This window comes from Cinclus cinclus, chromosome 19 (assembly GCF_963662255.1).
Source record: "Cinclus cinclus chromosome 19, bCinCin1.1, whole genome shotgun sequence".
Taxonomy (NCBI): domain Eukaryota; kingdom Metazoa; phylum Chordata; class Aves; order Passeriformes; family Cinclidae; genus Cinclus; species Cinclus cinclus.
Window position 1 is genome coordinate 1,226,136 of NC_085064.1, and position 17,978 is coordinate 1,244,113.

Genomic DNA, 17,978 nt, shown 5'->3' on the forward strand with positions numbered 1-17,978 from the left:
ATGAAACAAATCATTGATTCAATGAATGAATTTAGCTGGTTGACAATTTTCATGCAGTTAAAAGACGATGACTCCTTCAGCTCAGGTTGAGATTTTATAAACATTCACATTCTGTAATGAGCTTTCACAGTTTGAGAGAAGGGGCTGATCCTAGGCAGAATTCCGTACACAAAGCCTTTCATTTATTTTTTAAAAATTTTCCAAGTGTTTAAAACACTGCTGAAGTTCCACTGATAGTACCCGATGTACTATTAAACATCTAAAAGTCTCTGCACCAAAACGGAGTTTGCTTTGACAAACACTGGTTTTAAACAAGAACCTGGGGGTGAAGAAGAACCATTCCAAAAGGGGAAAATGAGGGAAAGGAGTAATTCTCTGCAGGAGCAAGGCTGGTAGGGGTTTGCTTGGCATGTTTGTCTTCTTTTCCCTAGGCTCATGTTTAACTCATCTCTGACAGAGAAATGCATCAGCAAAATACTCAAGTTTTGAATTAAAAAAAAAAATAAATCATGAAACACAAGGGTTTCCCACGCCGCAACCCTTCCCAGCTCCTAAGTCCGAAGAGGAGGAAATTAATAAAAACATAAATGGCTGCTTTAAAATATACCAAGTAAAAACTGAATTTGCTATTAACCATTTGCAGAAGAGGCAAAGTAGCAGTTATACAAATTACACAAAATCTATGGTAATCCTTACATTAGTATAAAGTGATTTCACTGAAGGAATTATTTCAATATTTCACATTACAGTTAAGATAGAAGGTCTGGCAAACGCTGAGCCCTCGGTAATAGCTGCTATCCTAGATTACACACGAGAGTTTTAAGAAAGGACCCTTAAATGATCTACATCCGTAACATTATTGGCCTTAAAAATAACAAATAAAGAGAATCACTTGCAATACCTCACAGAATCTTCACGTTAAAGCACGACCACCTTTAAGTCCTTGTCAAATAACCTGCAAATGCTGGAGCCTCTGCTGCGAGTGCTTAACCTCCCACCTGTGTGACCTGGCACCAGTTGCTTTCAGCTGAGAAAAAGGATTCAAGTAAGACTGAGCTGTGCTGGCTCCCCGGCCCGGCGCTCATGTGCTCGTAGTCCACACGTGCATTTGTTTGGCTATTTGGTGCACGTAACCGATGTCAGGCCTCTGGTCGGGGTCAGGGTATATGCACATGCTGACCAGCTCCCGCAGCTGCAAGACAGCAAAACAGGCACACGGGAGTGAGTGCACTGCTGCCTTCCTGGAACAGGCTCTGGGAATGTCTGCTCGGGCTCTGGAGCTGCGCCACGAGAGGGGAACCTCTTCTGGGCAGATGTTGCTGGGCAGAATCCAGGCATGTGTCTCTCATGTCTGTGTCCCACCTCCAGAAGAGCCAGGAACAACCCTTCCCACCAAATCTTCACTAAAGATTTAAATCTTTCCCAACCCCAAAGGATTTTGTATCCTGAAGGAGGACCCAGCCTGTGCACCCAGGGCTGGGGAGAGCGTGGGACAGAGGGAGGCACCAGTGGCACAAGCAGGACACGGACAACGCGAGGAAGGAAACCCGAGATCACTTCCAAGTTGTGACTGAGGTGGGAGGTGAGGAGGGACCTGCCAGCGAACGGGAACTGAGGAAAAGGGGAGCCCAAGCAGAGCTTTCAGGAGCAGCAGCTGTGCTGCCCTTCCTGCACCGACCCCAGCACCAGCACTAAACCTGCTCAAGCCTTTCAGTGTAACGAGTCTGACCAGCACCTGTGTATCTTAAGCTACTGGTCACAGCCGTAAGAACCTGGTGCAGCCTAAAAAACCTTTATGAAGAAGAGAAACTGGTCATTGATTATGTTTAATAAATAAAATGCAGAAGAGCTGGAGTCTCCCCACCTCCCAGCCCTCTTTATTGTGCACATGAAAGATTGTAGCTTTTAATTATACAGACACTGAAAGCTGCTGGTACCCCTGAGGCACCAGGAAAAACAGCCTTGAGCCTCTGATCTTCTCACATCCTCCCAGTAGCCACAGTGCCAATTATTTTACCGGTAATTAAAAGCATGGCCATAGAGCTACCAGGCACAGGGCTTCAGCTGCATTAACGAACGGACCTGAGGTTTCCAGCTCTGGATGGAGACAGGCCCAGGCCTTGCTCCCATCCCAGACCTGCTGCCTGGCCCTACCCCTTTCTCTGGTGACTTTGACCAGGGCAGGGCAGGGACATTGCTGCCTCCATAACCCTGAGACCCCCAAAGATTGGACACGTATCAAAACTGACCACAACACTCCCACAAACAACTGAAAATCCTTCTAGAGCTCTGCCCAGGGCCTGTGCTGTCAGCACCATTTGTCCAAACAGTAGCTGTGCTCCCCTGTGCATGTAGCACTGAACCACAGCCCGGGCAGTTCTGTCCTCACAGGCATTCACCAGCACCTACAGAACCAGTGGGCTGAGCCTGGATCAGCACTGCTAGCCAGCATCTCCAGTTACCAGCAAATTTGTTCCCAATATAGAAAACCCATCCTGGCTGGATCCCAGCTCCTCCTCCCGCTTCCAGCGGCGTGCAGTTGTTCACAGGGGGATCTGGACTGGTGAGGAACAAAAGGCCACAGAGAGGAACATCCCTGTAAGGAAACTAAAGCAGTGGCTCTGCTCCAAACACTGCCTTGTTCCTCTTTCTTGTTCCAAGGAAGTACCACGCTGGATGCTGTTGGTGCTGGAGCCCTGTTTAACTCCCTGTTTGTGCTGTTCCAGTGAGCAGCAGCAGCAGCTGAGGAGCTGCAGCCACAGGCACAGCCTCTGCCAGCATCCTGTTAATAGTGCATGAACCATCTGCAGTTCTCTGGGACCCGGCCCCTTTGAGCTCTAAACCATCCTTCTCACCCCACTTGTATCACTGCACTACACACACTCTTCAGCACTGCCAGAGGGAAGCAAACAGACAGTAATTGTAAAGACAGGAAACACATCTGTCAGCTTACACTAATTCCTGCTGCCAACAGGCATATCCTGAAATGCAAGCTGCAGCAGCACGGCAAAGGGACGCGCCGAGCCGGGCACTGCTACGGAGCTTGGGGCAAAAAAAATTAAAATTCACTTCCACAGACTAGTTCTCAAAGCATCGTTCTGCACGAGTTACTTGGCAAGGAAAAACGAAGCAAAAAGTGAAGTGTGGTGCAGGGTCCCTCCCAGGGTGGAGGCCAGACCGGCTGTGCTCGGTATTTCCCGGCATCCTGCCTCCTCCTCAGGATGCTGAGGTAGAGTGAAACAAAAGAAAAACCCCATAGGATATAGTGAACATTTAGAATTCCATTAGCCATTTCCTTTCAACGCAACTAAGGAATGAGGAGGTTAAGGAAAACCAGCTGCTTTGTCTAGGTGAGGCAGAAAAAAGTCAAGCTCATCTCAAGAGGCCCTGAGGAAACCCAACACACGTGTCTGCAGCTGGGCGAGCAGGAATTGGGACTCTGGGTTTGTGCACTGGTTCAGATGCTGCTCCTCGTCCCCCATGTTCAGATATACAAGCCTGAAACCTTAAAATCCCCTGTGCAGCTGCTGTAGAGGTGCCTAAATGGCTTTTTTTCTTAAAATGAAATCCTTCCCCACTTTGTCATGCACTGAAGACTTCATAAACAAACCCTATCAGTGCTCTTTTATAAAAGGTTTTATGGGAAAGGAAACAAGGAGAGGGCTTTCCCACGGCTCACTGCTGGTTTCTGCCAGCAGCACAGACTTTCAGTTTCACAATATTCCCCACATTAAGAAAACTTTTTTTGAATCTTGATTTAGCTTGTATATATTCGGACACCACAAAAGTAATTTGCTCAGCCAGGTACCCAGGATGCCCTGGCCATCCCCTGTTCTTCCCTAGATGTGGGGGATTCTCCTCCTGGCTTCCCTTTCACTTTGCCTGGAGAAACTTCACTGCACCTCCCCATTCCCCTGCCACCACACTCCCAATTTACCTTCTCAGAATAATGTTCAGCTGGAAGAGGTGGGTAGTCACATTGCTCTATTTTTTGGCAAAGAGAAAACAAGTTCATTTTATCTCCATAGAAGGGACTTTGCAGAGCTGCCATCTGAAGAGAAAAAAACAGAAAACGTTTCAGAAACACAAAGGATTTGAGAGCCCTTGGTGCTGCCAGTTTGCAAGAGCCAATTCTCTTCTCTGTCAGTGAGCAGAGCAAGGGATGCTGCTGCTCCCCAGCCCAGGCTGCTCCAAGACCCCAACGCCTCTGCAGCCCTACCCAGGCTCTGCCAGGCTTCCCAAGGAAAACAAAACAAAACAAAAAACAGGATGCTCAGACCACCAGCCCATCAGCAAGAACTCAACTCGCTGTAAGACAACTCTGAAACCCTCTCAGATACAATCATCTCTCCCTATCTCTGGACATTTAGCTGCTTAGAATATGAAGAATCTTGTAAGCATGGGCAACATACTTAATCTTTTTTAAAAACCCAAAACAACCTCAAAACTTCTGCCAGAAGAAGTGCTATCTCCTGCCAGAAATGTGCTATTTAGAAAAAGAGTATCCCAGGCAGATTTCAGAACAAAACTTCTGAAAATGTTCTTCATCAATCTGATCCTTTTCCTCTTTCAGTTTCACCCCAAGGCCAGCTGAAGCTGATGCTTCTCACTGCACATTAAGGGGGTTATTTGATGATTAATGGTCTGCTGTTCATTACCTGTGCAGCGAAAGTGTCTGGAGAACTCTGGCTCTTTCTGACACACAGGGAGCTCCCAGCAGAACTGAAGAGAGCCAGTGCCAAATCCTCCAACCCATTACCAAGAGTGATGGATTATTAGTGATTTGGTGACAGTAAAGCAGTTTTGTTCGGGTGGACTCCCAGAGGCACTGCAGGAAGGGGCTGCAGCCAGGGGGTCTCACCAAAACCTCACCACCACTAACACACATCCAAGTGCTGAGCAGTGCAGGACACACCAAGTTAAACCACCCTTGGTTTAAAACATACACCTATCTTTGAAAGAATGTGTAGTTATTATTTTATACCTTATTCCTCACCATTACTATCAGGAGTAACACTAAGTTACTACTCACAAACCCATAGACCTGAGGGTAAAAAATCTCCTGACCAGATCCCAAAGAACCCCAGCACTGGGGAGAACATTTGGAAGATTTTTGAAGGCAAACGGTGAAGTGTCACTGTTACTTCATTACTGTCATGACAGTAAGTAGGCAAATCAGTAGGAAAAAAATTACAGATCCCAATTAGAGACCCTACTCCCCAAGCAGGAGTGATAGCAAACTGCTCTCAATCAGTTAAAACAAACTGAAGAACCCAGCACAGACTGTTCCAGAGAGAGCACTAATGGGGGCATTAGGGAAAACACAGAAAGCAAGCAAGGGTTAAACAGGGTCTCCAAGATCTCAATACACACATCAATAATGCCAGCGAGGTTGAGAGGAGTTTTCCAATCCCCATTAACTTTTATTCCAGGTTTAGTTAAGTGCTCATGTGCAAAAGGGAAGGAATGAAAAGGACACACTGTGGGGTTTGGGGTGGTAAATGCAGGGAATTTATGTGGAAAGAGAGAGCACCCAATTGTGACTACAGCAGTCAGGGCTGCAGGGCCACGACCACAGGCACTCCAAGAATCTCACTAAGTACAGTTTGTGATGCTAGGCTGGGGCTTGCTCCTGACGTTTGGATTAGAGCAATTACCCCAGGCCAGCCAGATCTCCCTGGAAAACGCCCACCATGCAGCAGGACTGGTTCAAACATCCAGAGATGGGAATCCCTGTTAGGGCTTAAATTGATCATCTTGCCAGCACTGCTGAAGTCATTGCTTGTAGCTACATTCTGGGAATTAACAACTTATTTTTATCCCCTCCAAGTTATCTTGCTGACAGATATCTACAGAAAGTGAGGGATGAAGACAGTTACTAGTATATTGATAAGATTTAATAAAAACCACTGTATGATTATCAATGTCAAAGTTAAGTGGTGCTATGTGGCATCATGTCCCAAAGCCCTCAATGTTCCCTAAGTGGATTCCAGTGGACACACGTGTCTCTGAAGGCAATTTGTACATTAAATCTCCCTGCAGCTTATCTACACAATCTATCTGGAGAAATATCAGAAGTGACTCATACCCAAACAAGCATCCCTTCCTTACTTCTAAGCCAAATGGAAAAACATTCTCCTTGTGAGACACTGGAGCAGATAAAACAGTTCCTTCAAAGACACGTAGATCTGATGCTTAATTTTCAAAATTCTTGAAAGTTTAAGAAGTCAAGTAGTTGTTTAACTACTGAACATAAAATTGGTACCTGTCCAGTACTCCCTGGAATCTGCAGTATCTCACAGCTCCTGTTCCCTAAGTTAAGGCTTACCTACGTAGGAAGGAAATTTAAAAACGCTTCACATGCCAAATCTCTCAGATGTTACTGTAGTACTGCTACTCCTACCAGAGAATTATGTTTAGTGTGCAATTAATTCAGCTTCTTGAAATACAAGGAGTACCGAGACTCCTGTGCCATAAGGGGACCATATTGCCTGCAACAAAAACATATCTTAGCACAACGCTAAATATTTCTCTCTGCATAAATCTGGAATCCCATCTCCAGGAGCTCAGCCTGGAGTGAGTCAGAGCAACCCAGCAGTGCAGCAGCACCCAGGCACTGGGGGCCAGCTGGGGCTGCTCCCCACAGACCTGGCCAGGCCAAGGGCAGGGCCACAGGCCCCAGCTCAGAGCCTCGCAGATGGCATGGGAGAATTTACTGTCATCCTGTCATGTCCTGCAATGTTTGTTCAATCAACCAGCTGAAGTACATGCTCAGCTATAGTAGTTATCACATCTGATGTGCTCACAAAATGAATTATTTGTGAATTATTATGAATTATTATGTTTATTCTCTAATTTCATGTGATTACCAGAAGTTGTGTTGTGAAAAAAAATGTCATCAGTTCCCATAATTTGTTAACCAAAGAGGATGTTAGCAATATTCCTGACTAAATATCCCACAGATTTTTAATTCTCTGGGTGGGGGGTAAAAGCTTTCTAAATGTTGACATGCACTGTCACTTGAATTGGAAGAAGCATCCATCTAAAAAAAGATTTTGATTAGATTATATAAAGGAGTACAACACTGTTTGATACCCTTTGATCCCTGCTAAAAATGAAATCACAAAACCAAAAGCACAGTTACAAAATCATAATACTTATTTTCAAAATAATGTAATAGCTTTTAAGAACCAGTTGCACACTGAGCAGTTCATCCAAATGTGTCAGCTCTGAGTCTGTGCCTCAAGCTGTAGGACAATGTACAATTAGAGAAACTTACAGCCATTATATAGTAGTTAGGGACACTGATTTCACATTACATAAAACCTCTGCTTTTCTTTATTGGAAGTTCCCAAAATTAAAATACTGCAGATGATCAGAATTCCATCTAAGAAACCAATAACTTGCATTCAAATGAATTTTCCCTTTCCAAAACAAATGCAGTCAGGAAAAACTCTGACTATGCTGCTCTAACAGAGCTCTGCTCCCAGCAGGAAGGAGGAATGCAAGCGAGCTGGCTTTTCATGGCCTCGTCCTCCACATCTGCTGTGATTTAAATTAACTTTGTGCAAGTGCTGGGTGGCACAACCCCTCCATTCGTGCTCAGAAGGTGCACGATGAACACAAAACAGATCAGCTTTTTCTAAGGATTCTCAACAAGGTGACTACAGGCAGTGTGACCTACTCAATTCCTGTCCCAAACTGTGTGCTTATGGAAAACCCAGAGGAAAGAAGTGAGAAGATACTTGCCTCATACAATAAACAGCCCAAAGACCAGATATCAGACTTAAAGTTATAGCCGTTCTCGTGTATTCGCTCTGGGGACATATAGTAGGGAGTTCCCACTGCAAAAACAAACAAACCAGGGGTTATTGTCTTACAAGTGACTGTGCAGCCTGGCTCATACACAGGGACTTCATCAGAGGGTCAGGTGTAGCACAAAGAGCTGATTAGAACCAAATATATCATCACAGACAGAGCAGACAATGGTGAACATGCTTGAAAATATCTTCTGTGTTTCTGACATTTGGGAAATGTTTTGTTTCCCTTCCAGGCTCCCAAGAACCTTTAGAGTATCTTGGATGGACAGAGGCACTGGAAGGGATCATGCCCTTGGTTCACCAGACTGCACTGGGTGTCATGACTGTGACACCAGAGCAGGACTTGGGGGCAGCACATCACTGAGTGTCAGAGTGACCCAGGCCCCAGGGGACCTCTGGCAGGTCACCAGGCACTGCAGGGCACACACTAAGCCCAGCACCAGCCAGGAATGCAAAACCTGCCTAAAAAAGAACCAAGATAATCATTCCAAACTTTAAAACCCTGCTCCAGCTTGCAGTTATGTCAGAAGCTGTGGGATTTCTATGTACTTCCACAAGTCTGTATTTTATCAAAAGAAATTTACTCAGTATTTTGGACAGAAGTTACAGGAAATTATTAATAAATTCCTTACCTCAAAAAGGTTCTTTTCTAAATCCTAAATAAGTTTCAGTTGTGGTACTGAAAATACAAGACATCCTGGCAGTCTCAACTACATCAAATAATCGTCAGATACATCATTTATTAAAACATCCAAGGACTGTATATGCTCTTTTCTCCTGCTTCCACTGCTTGTCCATCCCCTGTCAATTTTTTCTTTCCTTTTGGCATTCCAGTGTATCCTTCTCCTAATTAAAGACCTTTCGTCACAAGATGGCAAATGTTTAATTTGCCTGTAACATTCAGTTTACAGTTTCTCCATTTGAAATGCTGCCTGAAGACAGCTGCAGGACTAATAAGCTGGAGGTGGAGGAACAGCCACCACCTTCCCCAGTGCCCCTGCAGAGGGATTTGCACCCTGTGGGAAACGAGTACTGGGGCACAAAGCAACAACTTTGAGAGGCAAAACCCAGGCCCTGGCACCTGCACAGGTGACCCAGCACAGAGAAGGTGATTTATTTGGACCCTCAAGATGTTCAGCAATCAGCTGCCCTGTGTGATGAACTTAGCTCATGCTTTCAGGTCATTCACTTTAGAAATTACTTCCCTTTCAAGGTGAAGAGTACTCTAATGAGAAGTTACATTTTTGCAAAGTCTATAAAAACTACAGCACAGGAAAAGCAACACAAGGAGATCACTTTGTTTCCATGCTCAGGAGGTGCAGGTCAGACCAGCGCAGGCCCAGACCTGGCTGCGTTTAATTGCCCGTGAAAGGCCCCTGTGTGGGGAGGAGCCCTGGCAGTAGTTCAGGATTTTGACTGGACTACACCGAGAAACTTCCCGGGACACCAGGAGCAGACAGGACTCATTCAGAGGCTTCCCATGGCTCTGTCCCATGTGCACGCAGCACCACACGATGGACAGTACAGCTCTCCAAGTAATTCCCACACATCTGCCAGGTTTCTGTACAAGCACTGACTTGGCCGGGATAGCACTGATTCATTTTCCTGCTTAAAAATAGGCAGCTGCAGAAGAGATGGTGATTCATTCCAGGAAGTTGTGGAAGACACTTCTGGAAGTCCCCACTGAGCAGCAGTGTAAGCCTCTTCCCCACGCTGCTGCTCTGCCAGCCACGCCAGGAGCTCTGGGAGCTGTGGAGCTCGTGGCTGGCAGGAGCAGCAGTGCCAGCCCCACTTGTGCCCCTGCAACCCCCGAGCTCGGCGGGGTCGGTGCCAGGGCCCTGCAGCCACAGCTGCTCTGGCACTCAGTTATTCCAGGTCACTGCATGGGCACCTCCCAGCAAATAACAACGAGTGGGCTCCAGAGCCAGGCCCTGCAGCTCTGCCCCACTGTCGCTTCAGATCATGGCTCCCCTGGCTGCTGTGCCAGCAGTGACAGGGCTGGGACACGGCTGTGACACGGCTCTGGCAGGGCTGTGGCACAGCTCACTGTGTCACCAGCCCCACATCGGGGGCACGGGGCTGCTCCAGCCCATTAATGGCTCCACGCCTGAGCTCATTCTGTGGAGTCCACCTTGTACATTTACCTATCATTACTGTAGTCTTGTCAGCAAATGTACAAACAAGCAGGTCTCTCGTTTCAAAACTGATGCATTAATTTTTAAATAACTGTCATGATAAAAGACTGACAAGGCCAATTCTCTTTATGGCCTGTCCAACATTACGTGGGAATCTCCTGTAATGAGCATCTTCTAGAAAACTGCACAAGGCTTCCAGTGCAATCACTCAGGGCTTGCCATTGCATCCCATTAGTCAATTTGACAAGAACAGTCTAATCGGAGACTATTAATCAGAAACTTTCTTCAGCATTTGCCCTGCTGAAAATACAAAATATTGCTCAGATTCAACACTACTCACCAGGTGGTAATGCATTTGAAGCTATAAAGGTCGCAAAACCATAGGGAAGATTATGGTTAAGGAAGGAGCTTCCTGCTCTGTTCCTGGTAGCCTGAGCCCTTCACTTGAACATCAGCCACTCCAGTGATGCCAGAGCATTCCTGCTCTCCCAGCACTGCCCATGGGCAGCTACAACGGCCCTGGGATAGCTGCAACATCCAAGGCAGGGAAAGGCTAATTATTCCCAGGTAAGATTAGGAGCAGAGTCTCTTATTTCACCAGGAAAAGACAAAGGCAAAGGTGGCAAAGTTATTCCAGAAATGCAATTCAAATTCCATTCCTCTCACTTGTGCAAACACGGCTCATGCTTCCTGAGAAACTCAGCCCTAGCTGCTCATAGGTAGCCAGAAATGATTCATACTTTTAGGAGGCTCTCTCAGAGTCTCATTCACTGAGTTTGATGTAACCCAGACAGGCCTTGCACAGCAGAAGCTCTCCCACACATTTACACAAGACTGCATTAGACTGAAATCAGTGCAGAATATTTCCAGATATTTTTGCAGGCTGTGTACATTGCAGCTTTTTAAATGCCTACATGCAAAACAAAAAACTGCCCAGCTTTTCAAATAGTAATAAAGAATTTCCAGAACGATCAGCAGTGTTAGCATGAGTGACACGAGTGCATGTTCCATGAACACACAGAAGCTATGAAAAATATCTGAGTATGTTTTAGTGCTATCTGGCAGTGCAAACACAGCAGGGAAGCAATTCTGCTGGAAAATGAGAGTCTGGATCTCTCACCTGGCTCACCCTCTCCATCCAAACTTGTAGGTCACCAAGAAAAACATCCAGCATTATTTAAAAGGAGTCGAGTTCTCAGGTACCCCTTTCTAAACTTTTGCATTCTTTGGGGTGCATTTCCAACAAGGCAGCTCAGGTCTTTTCCCAGAAGAATTTGGGAACTAGCTAAAGTAAAACTGTGGTCAAACACACCCAAATAGATTTTAAATTCCTTCAAATCTCAGTGTGAGGTGCCCCCGCTAATTTTCATGGGGGAAACAAAAACAAAAAAAAAGCAGATGAAATCTGCTTACTCTTACAGTAATATTTTGTGCATAACATCGCAGCTGTTATTATAAGACCTGTTGCCCTAAGCTCTTCATTGTTTTCTTCATTATTATTACTGAATCACACAATCCTACCAAACTCCTTATAGTTCTGTGGTTGGGTTCTTCACTAATAAATAGTACAAGCTACCTGCAGCAATTCTGCATCTCTTTTCTTCCACAAATACTGAACTAGAGGCAAGCCAAGAACTCCACACACACACAATATTGGCTGGTGACATTTTCAGTGGATTTCTTGTGTCCATTTTTTTTCTTACCAGCCCCTCCAAGCCCTGAGATTTTGTTTCAGATGGCAAGCCGGCTTGGCAGGCAAAAGAAAGAAAAAAAGGCAGACAAATGGTCCATTTATTGAAGAGCTCTTCAGTTCCTCCCTGCTCACCCTCCCATCCAAGCAGGAACCAGAAGGAACGTGTAACACCCCATGTACTCCAATCCAGGGCTATTGGCATGTTCTAAACTGGGAAGATTTGACTTACGTGAATCTCCCAAAAGGAAAATCTGCTCCAAGTATATTCTTGTCCAAGAATAAATAATAAATCATCTGCTCCAAAACAAGACTATTCTGTGTAAAATTGGTTTCTTTTGGGGTTTGGTTGGTTGTTTTTCTTCTTGTTTCTTCAAAATGTAAAGCCAGTCAGAAGCTCTGGATAATGCCACATCTATTTGGCTAAAAATGGACATTATACCAGTTCTCAAAAAAGTCACCCATTGTAATATTAACGGAAATTCTCTGTACTTATTACAACTCCTATTAAAACAAGATCTACCAGTTTAGTGTTAAGTTTGCCAAAGTCTAAAATTAGGGAAGGAAGGTGAACCACCATGTTGTAACAAGTAGCAAAATTCACCTCAGCTACACCCAGTACCTTTAAAACTGAATTGGCTGGTAAGGCTTGTACAGGAAGAGTTCTCCCCTATGGAAAAGCATCTGTGTTCTCTCCAGGGAAAAGGGGCAGTGGCAGCTGAGGTGGTGCCCTGTGAAGTCCCACAGCCCCAGCTGGTTCCTGCTGCCTGTGCCGGCGCTGAGAGAGGCTGGAGGTGTCTGTGCTGCCCCTCTGGCAGGTGTGCCCAGGCAGGTTTTCCAGGGGCCAGGGCCCTCCCTGCCCCAGGGTCTCTCCTGCTGCCCCGGCGCTCGGAGCCCGGCGCTCGCCGGCATCTCATGAGCTGTGTACAGGCAAATCTTTCATTTTTCTTTCATTACCTCGGCATGTACTGTCACTTAATTTTTATGTATGCAATCCTTCCTGACAAATATGATCTGCTGCCTGGTAATTCATCTGACGTTCATTCTGTTCCTTGCTCTAATTACGGCCCCGTTGCCGCCGCGGCGCCGGGCGCAGCCGAGCCCCTGCTACACCTGTCAGCCGGGTCGGGACTGCCTGATGCCCTTTCATGCCAGTCTGCTGCTAGCAAATACAACCAAAGGCAGAAATGAGATGAATATATTTGCATAAGCCGCACATTGAATTCATGGGTCAGCAGCCAGAGAAATGATGGTTCAGGGCGGTTGCCAGGGCAACGCAGCACCGGGAAGCGCCCGGGCTCTGCGTGCAGCCCGGCCCGCTCTGGGCTGGGCTCTTCGTCCCTCACAGCTCCTTCAGCAAATGTCTTAATTAAACCAAACACAGGATCAGTCCGTTTCCTGCTGCTACAAAACCTCTGTCTCTGGCAAATTATCAAAAAAATAGAAAGAAGCTTCGGGTCTGCGTATTCTCCGATTGTTAAAAATATTCTTTTTCACTTGGATCCGAGAACCGCTGGAAATGGTGATGTGCCCATCCCTCCCACACCTCCAGTCTCACTCACTGCTCCTCCCTCAGTGTCCTGTGCCTCTCCCCTGTTTGCAGGACGCTGGTGATGTGGAAGGGCAGGGTTTGTGCACCAGGGGCTGAGCTCTTCCTACTCCTGCTTTCTCAATTAAGAGAGAGCAGCCCTGGTAAAGGTCACAAGCTTGGCTTACATGTGCAGCCAGTTTCCAAGCCCCAATTTATTCTTATTAATATAATAAGTGCAGCAGTCAACCTGGATAAGATCATATAATTAGACATGATCATATTTTGGCCTGTTCAGATGATGTGATTGTAACTTCCTGTGAAGAGGATTTATTTTCATCTATTAAGTACAGTGGGGATAAATCCTAGGACAGCTTTTGATACAAACGGAAATCTGAAATCTCCTATTTTATGAGAGTAAACTATAGAAATGCCTCCTGTTTTTTAAGCACACACAAAACAAGGCAGGTATTTTCCTTCCTTGTGCACTGAGAAGCCCAGTGCTACTGACCAGTATTAGCAATGAAATTTGTCCACATCTAAGAAAGGATTCAGCAAGACACACTCAGCAAAGGAAATTGCACAAAAACAAGAAGTGAAACAAATATCATGTGCTCCAAAGTCAACTGAGAGACATTAGTTTAAAAGAGCTTAAATATTGCAACAAAAGCCAAAGTTCCTTCACTGCTGTAATACAGAAGCACCTTTGGGACTCAAAAAATTCAGACCCCTTAATAAAAATGGAAAATCAGCCACCTCTCAAGAGGTTACAGACATAATTATGAAATACTTTATACTGTAAGACTTGAAGAATGAACTGCATAACTATGCAATTTTCTATAGCACTAGAATTCATGTTAACAGTAAAAATGAGGAAGACAACCTTGAGATATGTGGAAAATATGAAGAGAACCTGGATGTTTAAAGCACAGGCCAGATTTCAAGTGAAGTCCCTCTTTGGGACAGAAGAGCCATGAGGGCTAACCCAGCTTGGGCAGCCCCAGCCCCACTCAGGGCAGAGCCCTGACCAGCAAGATAAAATGTAAATAAAGAGTATTGGGGGGTAGCACTGAATTCCAGCAAGCACAGCACAGCCTAAGTGCTATTTACAGTGGAAAAGCTGCATTTGCTGTAAAACACACACCAGGCCAGGCCTTCCAGAAAAAACTAGCAGACTTTAAAACAGAAGTATGATACCTATTAATGCCTACGAAGAGCATTTAAAACACACACGGCTGGAAATGCAGTCCCATCCCCTGCCTCCCACTCGTGTCCCCATGGAGGGTGGGCACCCTGTGCGTGCCATGCCCCGCTTGACGAGTACCAGCTTACCTAAGGAATGTGCTGCAGTGGTTTTAGAACTAAAAAAACGGCCTAATCCAAGATCTCCCAGCTTCACCACCCCTGTGGCTGTTATAAACACGTTGGCTGGTTTTATGTCTGCAAGAAGAAAAAGGTAAAAGGTCAAAGCCACAAAAGGTTATTTGGTTCTAATGCTGCAATAGAAGCGTTGCCTGGAGCGCTCACGGTACAAAGGGGCTCGAGCAGAACCGTGTTTCTTTAGAGCTTTGATAAGCTCAATCTTCCAAGGCTTCCAGCTCTCCACAGACACAAAAATCAGAGTGTACTTCCCAGCACACAAGAAATACCAATGAGGGGAAATGTAGGAAACAGCTCAACAGAACAGAGGCAACCTCTTTCACTGCTGGAAATCAAAGAAATGAACCCAGTTCTCTTTGGGAACGATCACTTTCCACAGGAAGCTGCACTGCCCACCACCATCCCCTCATGCAAGGGTCATTACTGCTCCACATACACAGAAATTCTGGGCTCTACACAGCTCAGTTGGTTCGTGGAGGGTAGAAATCAGTTCGTGTCAGAAATGAGTTCGAGGCTCTTTCCTTGTGTTGGAGCAGACTCAACGTGAGAGGCTCCCCCATTTCAGCCACCAATTACAGACCTAATTCAGGTACAACTGATGCACTGCATCAGGAGATGTGTAACAGAGCAAAAATGATATCACAGTGCTGAAAAATACAGTGAAGAACTGCCTCCTTCAGAGGGGCAAGGAAATAACAAGCAGCCGAGATGGGTGCTGGTGCCTTTTGGGAAATTTGCATTTCCTGAGTCCAGTCCTTCCCAAAGCACTCCACTGACACTGAAAGCAATAGTGTAATTTTGGGTAGAGCTCAAAGTTATAAGATGTTCTGAGACAAGAGATTCAAAAATAATTAATGAAAATAGAAAACTGGTTATGAGAGTGTGGGACATATTTGTATTAATATTTCAGAAAAGCCTGCAAGACAGGAAAACTCTTCTCAAATCTCTAAGGTCACAGCTAATATAATGAAGACTATTTCTCAGAGTTCACTGTATCCAGGAGTTTCAGCATTTTATTTCTGACACTTTTCTAATGGCAAGTTTGACACTTCTACTTAATATCAGTGTCTGGAATACAAAGCAGCTCATCTTCCTAATACCACCCTCACTTCGGCCTGAATGCTTTAACAATGAGGCAGAGGCAGAAGGAGAAATCCATCTCGCAGCTCCAGCCTCTCTAAACATGCATTGGCTGAACATCAGCATAATTGTTTTTGAATGTAGGCGCTTACTAATTGGAACATTATATTATTATTCAGTGAAAAGAGACTGAATTAATGTTACCTCTGTGCATCACCCTGCGGGAGTGCATGTGTTCCACTGCACTGCATAACTGCACAAAATATTTCCACACCGTCCTTTCTGGGATTAACCGTTTCTGCTTTTTAAAATACTGTGGGAGGAAATAAATAAAAGATCAGTGAAAAAGCAACATATTTGACTCGTTCCTGGAATTGTTTTAGTCAGCTGCAGGTCGCTCATGTCTTCCAGATCTGCAGCTGCATGACTTTTCTTCTGATTAGCTTTTAACTCCTCCTCTCTGTGTGGAAACTTTGATGCAGTTCACTAATTAACAACTATTACGAAAAATATGCTTAAATAGGTTTGACATTTTCGAATGGACACAATTATGATTAGCATTAATCTCCTTAATTACCTTGCAAAACATATTTAATGCCTCAAAACAACAAATGTCTCAAATACTTTGCCTTAAGGAACAAAAGGCCATTAAACCCCCCCCCCTTGTAAACATTCATTATTGCATTGTCTACTAACAAGGATAAGGAAATCTGCTTCCCTTTTTTAAAAGATGGCCAGAGCATCAATAAAGTATCCATGTTTCTTCTGTGATCAGGTAGAATAATACATTCTATTTCATGCATAATAGGAATACTAAATGAAGTGCACTCTCTGGTGAGACAGACACTCCTGATCAGCTGGGGGTGCTCACCCGTCCCAGGCACCTCTGGTGCCTCACAGCTCTCAGGATAATGGGCAGCACAAAGCAGCACCACAGAGTGCAGCGTGGCCCTGGCTCCCTGCAATCCTCAAGTCTTCTTCAACCCACTACAGGAATAAAGAGCCAGCTGCACACTTCAGTGAAGGCCAAGCATTACAGACCTTCAGCTGCTCTCCTTCCTGTGCAGGGGGGCACAGCAGCCGTGTCTGGCACCACACCCAGGCATCCCAAAACTGCAGGGCTCGCATCCTTGCTCCCTGGCTCCTCTCTGAGCCAGCTCTACAGGCAGAGCATGAACAAAATACACCTCAACACTCGCAGAGGTTTCCCACTGCCCCACAGGGTGGCACAGGGAGTGCTGCACACCCTCCAGCCTCGCCACAGCTGCACTGCACCCTGACAATTCCCAACTGCAGCAGGAAGAAAGGAAGGGAAAGATGCTGCCCCTTTCTGCATCTCCTGCTTTCCCCTCTCAGCACTGACATCTGATGTCCCTTGTCACATTCTCTATTTTATGTGAAATGCTGTTACCAGTTCGTGTTTGACTCAAGCAATGGCAAATTTTCTTTTGCAGATCAGCTGTGAAGGGGCACGACTGTGCAATTCCCCAGGCAGCAAATCTGACAGATTGCAACAGTCTCAACCCAAAACTCGAGAGCGGGAGCACAGAGGAATTACAGAGGGTGAGGGAGAAAGCGCTATATACACAATAAAATTATTTAATTCTCATTAAAATATTTAAGAGTGGATATGCAAGACCACTAGTGATAATTTTCTAAATGTCATGTCCAATAAGGTTTGCCTGACATTTACAAGGAAGTCCCAACTCTCCAGTGGGTTTTCCTGCAGCTCTACATCCCTCATAAATAATGCAGGCACCAGGGTGTGACAGAGACAGGCCCTGGGTTTATCACCCTCACACCTTCCCAGGGCTGTCACCACTGCTCCACTGAAAATCCACACAGGAGCTTCAGCTCCTGGGGAGGGGAGAGAGTGACACAGAGGGGCTGCTGGGGAAACTCCCCTGCTGCAGTGGAGCTGCATTGAGGGGGAACCTTTTGTTCCCTCTTGGGTTTAGGACTTGGTATTTTTCTTTTAGCTCCATTAGAAACAAACAAACAAAAAAATTCCTAGATTCCCACCAGTTGAAAAACTTCATTTATATGACCTTGAGAAAAACAAATGCATCTTCATGCCTGAAATACAGAGGGAGCACAGAGCTGTGGACACTGGAAGCCAGCACTGGGCAAGGCACCAATCTGAGACTACCAGTTATGTTTTGGAAAATGTAACTCATATTATAATGACACAAAGTTATTTTTAAAAGTTAAATAGCCAACCCTGATAAGCAAATGAACATATTTGTCAGTATTTTTAAACTAAAAACTACAGATGACTAAAAAATACAAATATTTTACATCATGAAATCTTACAGTTCTGTAGGTAAGCTTTTGTAAGCTAAGAC

At 45.3% G+C, this 17,978-nt stretch overlaps 1 protein-coding gene across 1 annotated transcript in view; it reads right to left on the bottom strand.

The window, feature by feature from the left end:
• Positions 1-604: 604 nt before the first annotated feature.
• The window catches only part of NEK6 (NIMA related kinase 6), a 43,448-nt gene continuing 26,074 nt past the window's right edge, over positions 605-17,978 (bottom strand). Inside the window, exons 6-10 of the mRNA XM_062505859.1 lie at positions 15,838-15,946; positions 14,506-14,613; positions 7,750-7,844; positions 3,938-4,051; positions 605-1,192 (exon numbers count right to left, since the gene is read on the bottom strand). Of these exons, the coding sequence (XP_062361843.1) occupies positions 1,082-1,192; positions 3,938-4,051; positions 7,750-7,844; positions 14,506-14,613; positions 15,838-15,946 (537 nt within the window). The 3' untranslated portion in view covers positions 605-1,081. The remainder of the gene's footprint in view (positions 1,193-3,937; positions 4,052-7,749; positions 7,845-14,505; positions 14,614-15,837; positions 15,947-17,978) is intronic.